Source organism: Columba livia, chromosome W (genome assembly GCF_036013475.1).
Source record: "Columba livia isolate bColLiv1 breed racing homer chromosome W, bColLiv1.pat.W.v2, whole genome shotgun sequence".
NCBI lineage: Eukaryota > Metazoa > Chordata > Aves > Columbiformes > Columbidae > Columba > Columba livia.
This window is the reverse complement of record NC_088641.1, coordinates 1,317,032-1,329,052: the sequence shown is the minus strand read 5'-3', so window position 1 is coordinate 1,329,052 and position 12,021 is coordinate 1,317,032. Positions and strand designations below refer to the sequence as shown.

At 42.1% G+C, this 12,021-nt stretch overlaps 1 protein-coding gene across 13 annotated transcripts in view; it reads left to right on the top strand.

The window, feature by feature from the left end:
* The window catches only part of LOC102097274 (netrin receptor DCC), a 412,480-nt gene that overhangs the window by 381,585 nt on the left and 18,874 nt on the right, over positions 1 to 12,021 (top strand). For all 13 annotated transcript variants that reach the window (XM_065044619.1, XM_065044617.1, XM_065044616.1 and 10 more), the window contains 4 exons: positions 2,543 to 2,608; positions 4,829 to 4,991; positions 9,857 to 10,086; positions 11,362 to 11,478. In XM_065044619.1, coding sequence (XP_064900691.1) covers positions 2,543 to 2,608; positions 4,829 to 4,991; positions 9,857 to 10,086; positions 11,362 to 11,478 — 576 coding nt within the window. The remainder of the gene's footprint in view (positions 1 to 2,542; positions 2,609 to 4,828; positions 4,992 to 9,856; positions 10,087 to 11,361; positions 11,479 to 12,021) is intronic.

Here is a 12,021-nt window from a genome sequence, read left to right as displayed (position 1 = left end):
CTTTAATGACGGCTCTTGGTTCCCCAGTTCACAAAGCAAAATTCACTTACCTGGCAGCAAAGCGTCATTGGAGAGGCGAACTGGGCAAAGAAGAGATGAACGAAATGTGGTTTATCTCGCCCCACTTTTCATTCGATAACACAGTATTATATTCTTTAGTCTGTATTTTGGCAATATAGGACTTGTCAACAGTTTGGAATTAGAGCCAAAAAAAAGCCAATTTCTGCCTTTAGACTATAAATGCTTCATAACATCCCCTGTAGATTTTGATAAAAGGGAACGCCAACAATTTTGAACAAGTGTTTCTGCTTATCTTAGGAAACTTCAATACATTTGATTTGCTCGGTTGTTTTCTGAGCGCTCCGCATATTCCGAGTTCACAGAGCATCACTTGCTTTGGTTTACAGAGCAAGAGGGTGCAAAACTCAGTTTAGTTGGTTGTCTGCGGTTCAACCTTTGCCACGTTGGGTTATTGCCGGCGCGTTGCTCTTGGCCCAGTTGGAACCTTCCTGTGCTCGCTTTTCTGCATGAAAATACATCTACAGCTCGATATCAACCGCAAAATAACCACAGCGTCTCCTACCGTGACCGTGGAAAGCATCGAGTTTGCCTCTTTCTTCCCCAAAAAATTGAAAGCATCCTAAGGAGGGACCATAGGAAGCACAAATGACATTTTCAGAAGGGTTAATCCTGTGTATCGAGTTGGTTTCCTGAGCCGTGGCTGAGACAACCCCCTCTGGATGCTCTTGCAAAAGTGCCCGTCGCCGTCGTAGAGCCAGAAATTAAATGGGCAGCTGCCAACACAAATATTTTACAACAAAAATGTCGTGTATAATGCCTTGAAAAGTGCTATTCCCTTAATGCAAAAAGCACTAAAGTTGGAACTTGTTTTTTTCTAAGTCTCCAATATCCTGACTAAATTTTCCAATGTGTTACGCTGCCCCTAAGATGCTTCAGTGTAGGCTAAACATAACAAACCAGAAAACATTTAGCACTCTCTTGTGGAGATACCCGGCTTCCCAAACACAATATAACCCAGGGTCGCAACATATTCACACGCCGCAGCGTGAATAAACGGCTTTAGTGTCATCTCGCTAAACAGATTTACCGTATCCCTTCCATTTATCCTTATTTTGCCCGCTTTCACAGCACAACATTTCACAACCTTGCTTCCTGGCCTTCAAGTGGTTGTAACTGCGCAATTACGCTGATTGAAAAGATGATTATGTTGAAGTCTCTTCTGATGATAATCATCTCCCATTTATTTAGGGCCATTCATCACAAAACACTTCCCAAATTGGTAGACAAAGTGATTCGGGCGAATTTCGTTGCAATGCATGGAAATACAAGAAGTATAAGTTGTTTAACGGCGCACAGCACCAACAAATAGTACTTGTTGGATGTAGAAATTATCTGGAGTAATCCCTGGTAATTCCCTGCCCTAAGATTTTTACAATAGCCCTTCATGTATCAAAACTCACCCTCAATTAATATTTATTAATATTATTCATATTTATCTGACCTAAGGGATGGCAGAGCCAATAATTCAAGTGTCTGGGGGTCTTATGGAGTTGGTGTAGATTTGCCGCTCATCTTAGGAGAAGACGTGTCCATGATCCAAAGTCCCAGTAGAGCATCACCTGAGACTGTGGCACCTGGGAAGCTTCATTTGACTTAAAAAATAATGAGCTTTATAGGAATGTTTAGCCACATTTGTGTCTTGGCGATAGTGCAGTGTGTCCATACCAAGAGCAGGCCGGTGGCACAAGTTTGGTCTTTGCCAGAAGAGCCGGTTCTACCAGTGACTTTGACTTCTCCCATTTCGGTAGAGGCGAAGAGGAGCTTGGTAGGACTCTACCAACCTTTCTGTGGGACGCGAGGAAGCCAAGATGCTCGTCTTGGCAAAAACATGGACGTACCATCAGCCCAGAGCCAATAAACAGGAGAAAATAAAGCAGAGGAGAAGACGAGCGCCTCAATTTTTCCTATATTTGCAGCGCCAACAGCCAAAACATTTTTGGAATAAGAATTATATCCCTTCTTTTTTTGTTTGTTTAATATCAGGGTTAGAAAAGAGGTGATATTCTTCTAAAAACCAAGCAGTTGGCTTCCACAAGCAGGAAAATAAATTCAAGATATCTTTGCTTAATTGCAATGGAAAGCACCTGGCGGGCGGACAACGTGCCTGGGATTTTCTGTCCATCCCCGTCCCGCCGCTTGTGAGCAAAAGCAGCTGTCGGAACCATTGCCGACACAGCCGGATGCTGCCGTGGCACCTTCGTTTGTCACTCTAACGAGCACATTTGGAGGAGGTAAAATAAAAAACATCACCAGAAGCAGGCAAGCTGTGCAAAGGGCTGGGATGCAGTTTGCTTTCCAAAGCCTCCTTTGGTGACAGGTTTTCCCCAGCACATATGGGATGAATTTCTCCCGCTGTTGAAAGGTTTACACCTTGTCAGGCAGGCACTGTCTCAAGCAACAAACTTGACTTTGCTGGTTTACCTGTCAAACCGTATCTGACGCTATTTTTTTTGGCCAACAGGTCGTCATGGGGACGGGTCTTACTGGCCGGTGGACACCAACCTGATCGACAGGAGCAGCCTGAATGGTAAATAAAAATCACAGAATGGACTGGGTTGGAAGAGACCTCAGAGATCAAGTCCAAGCCTTGGTCCAACTCCAGGCCATTGACTAGATCATGGCACTAAGTGCCATGGCCAAGCTCAGTTTAAAAACCTCCAGGGCCGGTGAGTCCAGCACCTCCCTGGGCAGCCATTCCAATGCCTGACCACTCTCTCTGCAGAGAATTGCTTTCTCATCTCCAGCCTAAATTTAAGTTTAAGCCCCGTTGTCCTATTGCTGACTGCCTGGGAGAAGAGACCAAGCCCCACCTGGCTAGAACTGCCCTTCAGGTAGTTCTAGAGAGTGCTGAGCTCAGCTCTAAGCCTCCTCTTCTCCAGACTAAACAAGCCCAGCTCCCTCAGCCTCTCCCCATAGGGCTTGTGTTCCAGTCCCTTCCCCAGTCTTGTTGCTCTTCTCTGCACCCGCTCCAGCACTTCAATCTCTTTCCTGAGCTGAGGGGCCCAGAACTGAACACAATACTCCAGGTGTGGCAATGGCAATGCCTCTAAAATATAACCACTTAAGAATTGTAAAATGCATTTTTCATTATTATATTTCAATTTAAGCTTTATGCAGAATTTAGTCTTTTTTTAGTTAATTAATCCTGTCCTAAAATAGGGAGTAATGAGAGGAAACCTTATGGGTTAACAAACGTTAACTGGACCTAATCAGCCGGGGTGTAGTTATTCTATCAATAACTTAATATTCCTGACCCCATCTCCGGTACCTAATGGAGCGTCGTCATCTCACGTTATTGAATAAAAACAGACAAGATTCCCCCAAATGTGGTTTTCAAGTGAGGTTTGAAAGCAGCAAATAATTAGGAGGCGCATAGCTGATTAACTCACGTTGATTATTTTCCTCAGCCAAGACGAGGAGGGAATGCAGAGTTTTTGTTGCCTTTTTCTGTTCTGCTTTCTGCAGCCAACACACACTTTTGTGTGCTTTAAACTTGCTCTTCATAGTAGCTCATCATAAATATAGGAGAAATTACTTTTGAGAGGTAAAAAGACCTGCAATAAAGGGTAGGGAGAAAAACTTGTTCTTGATGCCCACTGTATTTTCGATGGTTTATTTTTTTACAATGCCTTTTACTCACTTTGGAAATGAAAAAGAAATCAAACCCCCAAATCTTTGGGATTTGTGTACTCGATTGCAATGACAAAAGGACGGCAGTCGCCGCTGCTCGTCCTATTCAGACGCCCCCAAAAACGACAAGAAAAGGGCGAATTATTGAAATACAATAATTATTTAAGTAAAGAAAGGCTGTTAGGTTGGAAAATCAAGGCAGAATATTGCAATTAAATTATATCTGGCCCTAACCAAAACTGTTATTTTGAAAGATTCATCCTTTTTGCCTTCAGTCATACTCAAGAACTCGAGTTGAACTCAACTTGTTGAAGAGTGAAGACTCTTGAGTTACTTATGAAATCTTGGCCATATGTAGCTCAGCTCTTCCCTTTACATCCCATTCCACCAATATTCAATTTTTCTCCATGTTTAAGTGGAAAGATAATTTGGGGTTTGTGAGTTTGTAACCTTATAGGATGCAAAAAAGGATTGCTCGGTGTTTTGTGTATGTAACATATGACCCAACCCTGCGTTGGGCATTATCCAGCAAGATACTAAAAATGTAAGATGTGCAATGGGTTAAAATCAAGTGAAAAGCGAGGGACCAGCAGTTGAAGTCGGTTTGGGACTCGACACCAGAAATGATGCTCTTTTTGGTCCCCATTTTGCTGCCGTGTTGAAACGACGGCAGCTCATCGCTTTGGAAGATTGAGCCCCGAACCTGCTCGAGTGTGGCGTGGGGAGCGTAGCAATAAATGAAATCTAATGCGATGTGAGCCCAGCTGCGGGGCGAACGCAGCACTGACAAATGAACCAGGCGTTCACGCATGAGATATGTATGTGCCTGTAAATATTGGGCTGTAAAGAAAGAAATCCATAGTCCCCGCGTTTCCATTTGCAGCTGATAATAGCGAAAATGAGTCCGGAGTTATTGACTCACAACATCGGGTTATTAACACCCAGAAAATTGGAAACAGTTATTTCTTAAGACTTGAATTTCAGCACTTTAGGGCACCCTCCGTCTGCTTTTTCGGAGGAATTTGTGCCACCCAACGGGCGCCGTGTGTTGTATCTTACGACTCCTAAAGGCGGAGGGGACCCAATCCAAGCCAACTGTCCTCTGTTTCCCTTTCAGAGCCCCCCATCGGGCAGATGCACCCGCCCCACGGCAGCGTCACCCCCCAGAAGAACAGCAACCTCCTCGTCATCATCGTGGTCACCGTGGGCGTCATCACGGTGGTGGCCGTGGTGGCCGTGGCCGTCATCTGCACCCGGCGCTCCTCGGCGCAGCAGAGGAAGTACGTTCACCGATAAATCTAGATACATACGGGCAATAACAGAGCATGGAGACGCGGGTTTGGGGGCTGAGCCGCATTTTGGGGCTCGATCTTTTCATTTTAGAGGCGTCACTCGTTGCGGGTGAGTGGAGAATATCCCCAGGCTGCGCGATAAACCATGGAGAATAAATATCCCCGACGTGGCGAGCCTTGAAAAATAGGTCTGCCCTGCACAGCTCGCTGCTGTTTATAGATAATTCAAACAGAGGAAAGGATCGATTGCATTGATTTAGAGGCAAAAAGGAAAGGATTTGTCTGTGTCTGGTGATGCTGCCAGACTTTCCGGCTCTGAGAAACACAGACGGTCCTCGCTCGCTCACCTTTAGGAGGATGTTGTCTTCTCCACACACTCTGTCTCCTAAAGTCCGCCGGTAAAAAACAGCCGCAACTGGTTCTCCAGATGATTCTTAAATACCTGGGGAAAATTAGGCATAAAGTTCTTTTCCATTTTTATGTGAAATTAGAAGCGGAGCCAATGGGTTTGAAACAGAGCTGGGTTTGATGTGTTTAATGCATTGAAAATTCTACTGTTATTTTACTATTAACTCCTATAATAATACAATGAATAGTAAAATAACAGTAGAATTTTCAATTAATAGTATATATACTATTATTTTACTATTAGCTCATTGTATAATAATACAATGAATAGTAAAAGAATAGTATATATACTATTAATTAGTGTATAATAATATCTATTCTATTCTATTCTATTCTATTCTATTCTATTCTATTCTATTCTATTCTATTCTATTCTATTCTATTCTATTCTATTCTATATACTATTATATAATATATACTATTTAATAGTATACTATATATATTATATATGTATATAATATATAATGGTATACTATACTATTATTTTCAGGTTTTATGTGAAATTAGAAGTGGAGCCAATGGGTTTGAAACAGAGCTGGGTTTGATGTGTTTAATGCATTGAAAATTCTACTATATACTATTATTTTGCTATTAGCTCATTGTATAATAATACAATGAATATTAAAATAATAGTATAATTTTCAATTAATAATATGTATACTATTATTTTACTGTTAACTCATTGTATAATAATACAATGAATAGCAAAATAATAGTAGAATTTTCAATTAATAGTATATATACTATTATTTTACTATTCATTGTATTATTATACAATGAGCTAATAGTAAAATAATAGTATATATTCTATTAAATAGTGTATAATAATATCTATACTATTATATAATATATACTATTTAATAGTATACTAGATATTATACGTATACTATACTATACTGTACTATACTATTATATACTATTATATACTATTATTTTCAGGTTTTATGTGAAATTAGAGGCAGAGCCAATGGGTTTGAAACAGACTGGGTTTGATGTATTTAACGCATTGAAAATTCTACTATTATTTTATTATTAGCTCGTATAATAACACAATGAGTTAATAGTAAAATAATAGTATAATAATACAATGAATAGTAAAATAATAGCATATATACTATTAATTAATGTATAATAATATATATACTATTATGAAAGACTGGGCACAAGGAAGTGAAGTTTAATCATAGTTTGCACACAAGAATCATAAATGTTTGCACGGGGCAGACATTATTACATTGATTGGCACTGATGATTAAAAAAGGGGGTAATGATAAAAAAGGGATGATCGGGGAACCCAAGAGTTCCGCGTTTGCCGAAATCACCTTCGGGCTGGTTGGGCATGGGCAGCTTGTTGGGTTTTCAAGTCAACGGGGCAAGCGCTTTCTCTATAAATTGATATTTGAGATTAGGGGGTTGAAATCAGAAAAGCAAGGGCCTGGCCTTTCAGGAGCGCTGGGGGAGTTGAATGATGAACTGATTGGAAAATCTGCTTCCTTTGTGAGTCTGAGCCACCGAAAATCAGTTCATGGGGTGAACACAATGGCAATTCCTCTGTTGAGTAGAGTTGGGTGAATCAAGGCTGAAGTTCTCTGGAGTTTCTGACAATGCAAATGGAATTGGGAGACAAAGAAGCAGAAAGGTTCGTCTATCCAGAATTAGATGGCTTGACTTAATCAACCTCGAGTTCCTCTGTAGCCCGTGGGAAGAACAGGAGCGTTCAAAGAATCGTTGGTCTCCAAGACATGGGAGAACTCGCCATTTGGAGATGCTGGTGGGTTTGGATTTGCTGTTTAAGTTCTTAATGTCTATACAGTGGGTTGCCCCAAACGAACCATTATCCCCATTTCGCCCAAGTTGCCCCAAATGAACCGTTTCTGCAATCAAAGCGGGGAATAAAAAGGGCGATATCAATTAAATCATGGACCTTAAATTCCACACGACAGGAGGAAATCCTGAATTTCCCCGAAACAGGGGGTGCTGGTAGGAATGACTTTGTTTCTGCCCTGTTTCTGGATCGTGCAATAATTGAGATTAATCCACTCACTGTAATTATATCTTCAAAGCATGAGGAGCTCGTTGTCAACACTAACGATGTTGTCGTTGCTCCTGGGCCAGGTAGGTCCATTCAGAGCTTAAGCTTAGAGAAGATGACCCCTAAAATAAGGGAAAATACCACTTTGTAGACCTGCTTCTTCCAGGAGTGTTTTTTAAGGCTTCAAAGTATAACAGAAATCCATAACGTGCCAGAAAAATCAGCGTATGGACTGGGTGGGGGCTACAAAAAATAAGCTAAGGCTGGTTTAAATCCTTTTTGTGTTTTGTACAGGGCCTCTCTACTAGTTGAATTTCCATTAATACGACACAAAAGGCAAAGTGCACATTTTTACCAGCTTGAAAGAGCTAAAAATAGAAAATATTAACAGTGGAAGGGTAATTAAGGTGAATTAATGTTTGCATTTATCGTTGAGTATCTTCTAAGTGGTTCATGCAGGAGGTGGTTACGACATTGCGTCTGTATCTATGAGCAAAACCATCCAGCACTGAATGCTTTTAATAATACAGCAAAAACTTGTTTAGCCCAGGAGAACAGTTTATTTCCGAGCTCTTCAGATAGAGACGTCTGCAGTTGTTGCTCGAAAAATAAATGAGGCTGAGTTGGTAGAACATGAACTATTTTCTCTGGAGGAACGCAACAGGAAAATGAAGAGTAATCTGGGTTTGTAATTGAAAAATGATGCGGTGTCGGAGCTTTGTGGGTGTGCTGGGTGATGGCTGAAGTGCTGAAAACTCCACAAATAGATAATAAGAAAGAGTTTGCTCTCTAGAGACTTTATTCTGCAAGTACAGCCTTAGTTCTGTCATTATTCAAGATTGCATGAGCGTGATATGTATTAGAAGGGCAGAGCTGAGGTCTGGTTTTACATCTGTCCTTAGGAAAAGAATAGATATCAGCATGGGGTGCAAACTGGGTGCGTTTTGTGGTGTAAAATAACTGAAGAACAAGAGAAACTTCATTTTTCAGTTGCAAACTCCTTGTCTTCCCAGGCCCTGCTCCACTTAGCAAATGGGTAATGGACTAAATGTGAATTCCACTGTAAATCTCAACATGAACTTCCAAGGCATCAGTTGCCGAGGTTTGAAGCCAATGGTGCTGCTTTCATGGCTGTTTCTATAGGTATAAACTCCTTGTGTGGTGCAAAACGATCCCACCACCCCACGAATTTGGGGGTAGATGCATTTTTGGAAGCTGAACCTCAACATCATTCCAGGGGAGGCTTGATTTTCATTTATTGATGACTTTTTCCGATGCACTCCCGGCTCTGATTCCTTTTGCTGCTCACGGGCTGTGAGAACATCAATAATTTGTGAGAAAAACGAGGCAAACCAGGCTAGATCGTGGCATATATTTTTTTCAACCCTATCATTGCTGTAGCGATTTGTAGTTACAGCTGGAATGACACATTCATTATCATTTGAGTTGTGTATAAAATTACTTTGGGGCTTGAATTTCTCACGCCTTGTTCCAGCCTGGAGAAATGAATCATTTTCGATTGAAAATGATAGAAAATCCTCAAGTGAAGAAAATATTTCTTTGTTTAGAAGCAAAATTATGGACAGAAAGAACTTGAGGCAGGTCATAAGTTAAGGTTGGAATGGAAGCGCTTGTAATTATTCTTGTTAATGAGGATGGCACATGGGTCTGTGCAAGAAGGTATTAAAGAACTGCCTTTATTCCATGTTCTTTATTCCTGCTTGTCGAAATACCGTCATTTTACATAATTAACTTTTGGCATCTAAATGACCAGATTTCTGATGCAACTTTCTCACCAGCTGTAAATTATTTGCTCCATATTTAAGGAGGATATATTTTCTTTCAAGCAGAAAAACATGCGTATTTTGTCATAAATAGACCATGTTGTTGAGGGGAGGTGAAGGTCTAAGCGCAGCAGCGTCCCCCATGGTGTCTATGGACACGTGGAAATACTTTTGCATGAAGAGAAGACTTAATGTTGCTCTGGAAAACACCACTCTGAGCTTTTCTGTAATTGAAATACCACCTTAGTGTATATTTAAAGAAATACAACACGTGCTGCACGCAGTTAAGGAGGTGGGAGATGCGCGTGACCCAGATGTCGCTCAGCATTTTTTGGTCGTTGGTTTTAGGGGCAGGAATTCTGCAAGTGCTCGTTTTCCCCAGATTAAGCTGGGCAACTCCCTTCTGTTCCAGCGAGAGCGGTTTCCCCCAATTTCTACATCAACTGGTGCAAAAAATGACCAGGAAAAACTCCAGAAGCCAAAGGACCACACTGATAACTTCTGTCCTTTGAAGGACACAACCTGAGAGGTTCCTTGGATGGACAGCAACAAGAAGACATCAACCTGTTGGTCTTATGAAGGGGAAAAATATTGATATGTGAGAGTTTTAATCTTCTTTTTCACTGCAGGAAACGCGCGACCCACAGCGCCGGGAAAAGGAAGGGCAGCCAGAAGGACCTGAGACCCCCGGACCTGTGGATCCACCACGAGGAGATGGAAATGAAGAACATGGAGAAGCCAACGGGCTCGGAGCCCGCAGGGAGGGACTCCCCGATGCAGAGTTGCCAGGACATCACCCCCGGTAGCCACAGCCAGTCAGAAACGCAACTGGGGAGCAAGAGCACCCCCCAACCCACCGGTGGGTTTTACTGGGCGATTCGGGGAAATTAGAACCATAGAACCATCCATTGGGTTGGGTTGGGTGTTAGGTTGGGAGGGACTTTGATAGATCATCTAGAATCATCCACTGGCTTGGCTTGGCTTGGCTTGGCTTGGCTTGGCTTGGCTTGGAAGGGACTTAGATCATCTAGAATCATCCATTGGGTTGGGTTGGGTTGAGAGGGACTTTGATAGATCACCTAGAATCAGCCATTGGGTTGGTTTGGGAGTTGGGTTGGGTTGGGAGGGGCTTGGATAAATCATCTAGAGTCATCCATTGGGTTGGATTGGAAGTTGGGTTGGGAAGGACTTTGACAGATCTTCTTGTCCAACCCTATTCTATATCCTCCAATGTTTATTTTTTCCATCACCATCATATAAACTTTCTTTAATTTGATGTTGGTGTTCAGTGACCTTAGCCCGGGTGGAGATGGGAAGAACATCTTCCCAAATGGAAAAACATTTTTCGTAGATGATTTTTGCAGTGGTTTCAGCCTAGGGGAAAACTCATCATTTTGGGTTTTTATACCGTTCTAAGTCCACCATCATGATAGAAAGTCTTGGGAGAGGCTATTGCGTGCAAACAGAGGGCAAAAAACAGCACAGGAGTTGAAGACATAAAGATATTCTGATTTAATAAATACTTCAGATACTTCTGAATACTTCAGATATCCTATACTTATGTTTCTAAATTAGAGCATCCATATTTCAACACCTAAACAGAATTTTTGTAGCCACAGGGACATTTTTGAATTGGTTTGGACATCAGGCAACGTATCTCAGTTCTCATCTAGATGGGCTGATTATGATCCAGGTCCAAATACAAGAAGATCCAGACGCATCTTTAATTTGCCATAATTTCTAATAGAAAACCAAGATGGAAGAGCCACCCTGAATCACCTGACAATCAGGACAAGGGACTTTGTGGCATCTCACAATTATTTCCATCCTTCAGATGTATTTCAAAGACCAATTCTTGGCTGTCAGGATCGAATTTATGCAGCTTTTTTCTGCTCTTGATACTGGGATTTCAAAAGAGGTTTATAACAGGTAAAAGAAAGATGCCGCATTTTTATGAAAGCAAATCATGTTTTCAAGATCATTTGAGAGACAAAGGGGATGCGATATCTTAATTCCGTTGGAGAAGAATGCAAACGATCATTTTATTCAGCAAAGGCAGCCCAAGGAGTCATTGCAGGTCGTGATACTTAATGATGGGTTAAAATAACTGAATTGTTGCGTTGTTTTTGCCCAGGTCCCGAGCCGGAGGACGTTGGCAGCAGCATGTCCACGTTGGAGCGCTCGCTCGCCGCCCGCCGCGCCACCCGCGCCAAGCTCATGATCCCCATGGATTCCCAACCAACCAACCCCCGTGAGTGCCGCAACCCACCCCGTGTGATCTTTCCAATTGGATCTAGTTACGGCTCAAGAACGTAAATAGCGTGAGCAACGCGTTCTTCATCTAAAAACTAAATACTAAAAGATGCGAGGGCTTCACAAGCCGTGTTCTCCTCTTAGGGACATGGGTTAGTGCCAGAGTTGGGTTGTGGTTGGACTCAATGATCCTGAGCATCTCTTCCAACCGAAATGATTCTATAATTCTATGATTCTATGCCCACAGTTGCAGGGCATGATGAGGAAGGATAGGAAAGACCCAACAGATCAATACATGGCTGTGGGGCTGGTGTCACCGGCAGAATTTTGGTCATGGGGCGGCTACGTGGCACCTGATCTGCTAACAACAAATGGGATGCACCTGTTTGAAAAGAGAAAGATGATCCTGGGGCAGGAATTAGCAGGACTTATCTAGAGGGCTTTAAATTAGATTGGAAGGGCCATGGGGAGGATTGTCTGGAACGTGACGGGTGGGATGATCAGGTTGAGTGTCAATGGGAGAGAATCAAGGGGAAGGGCA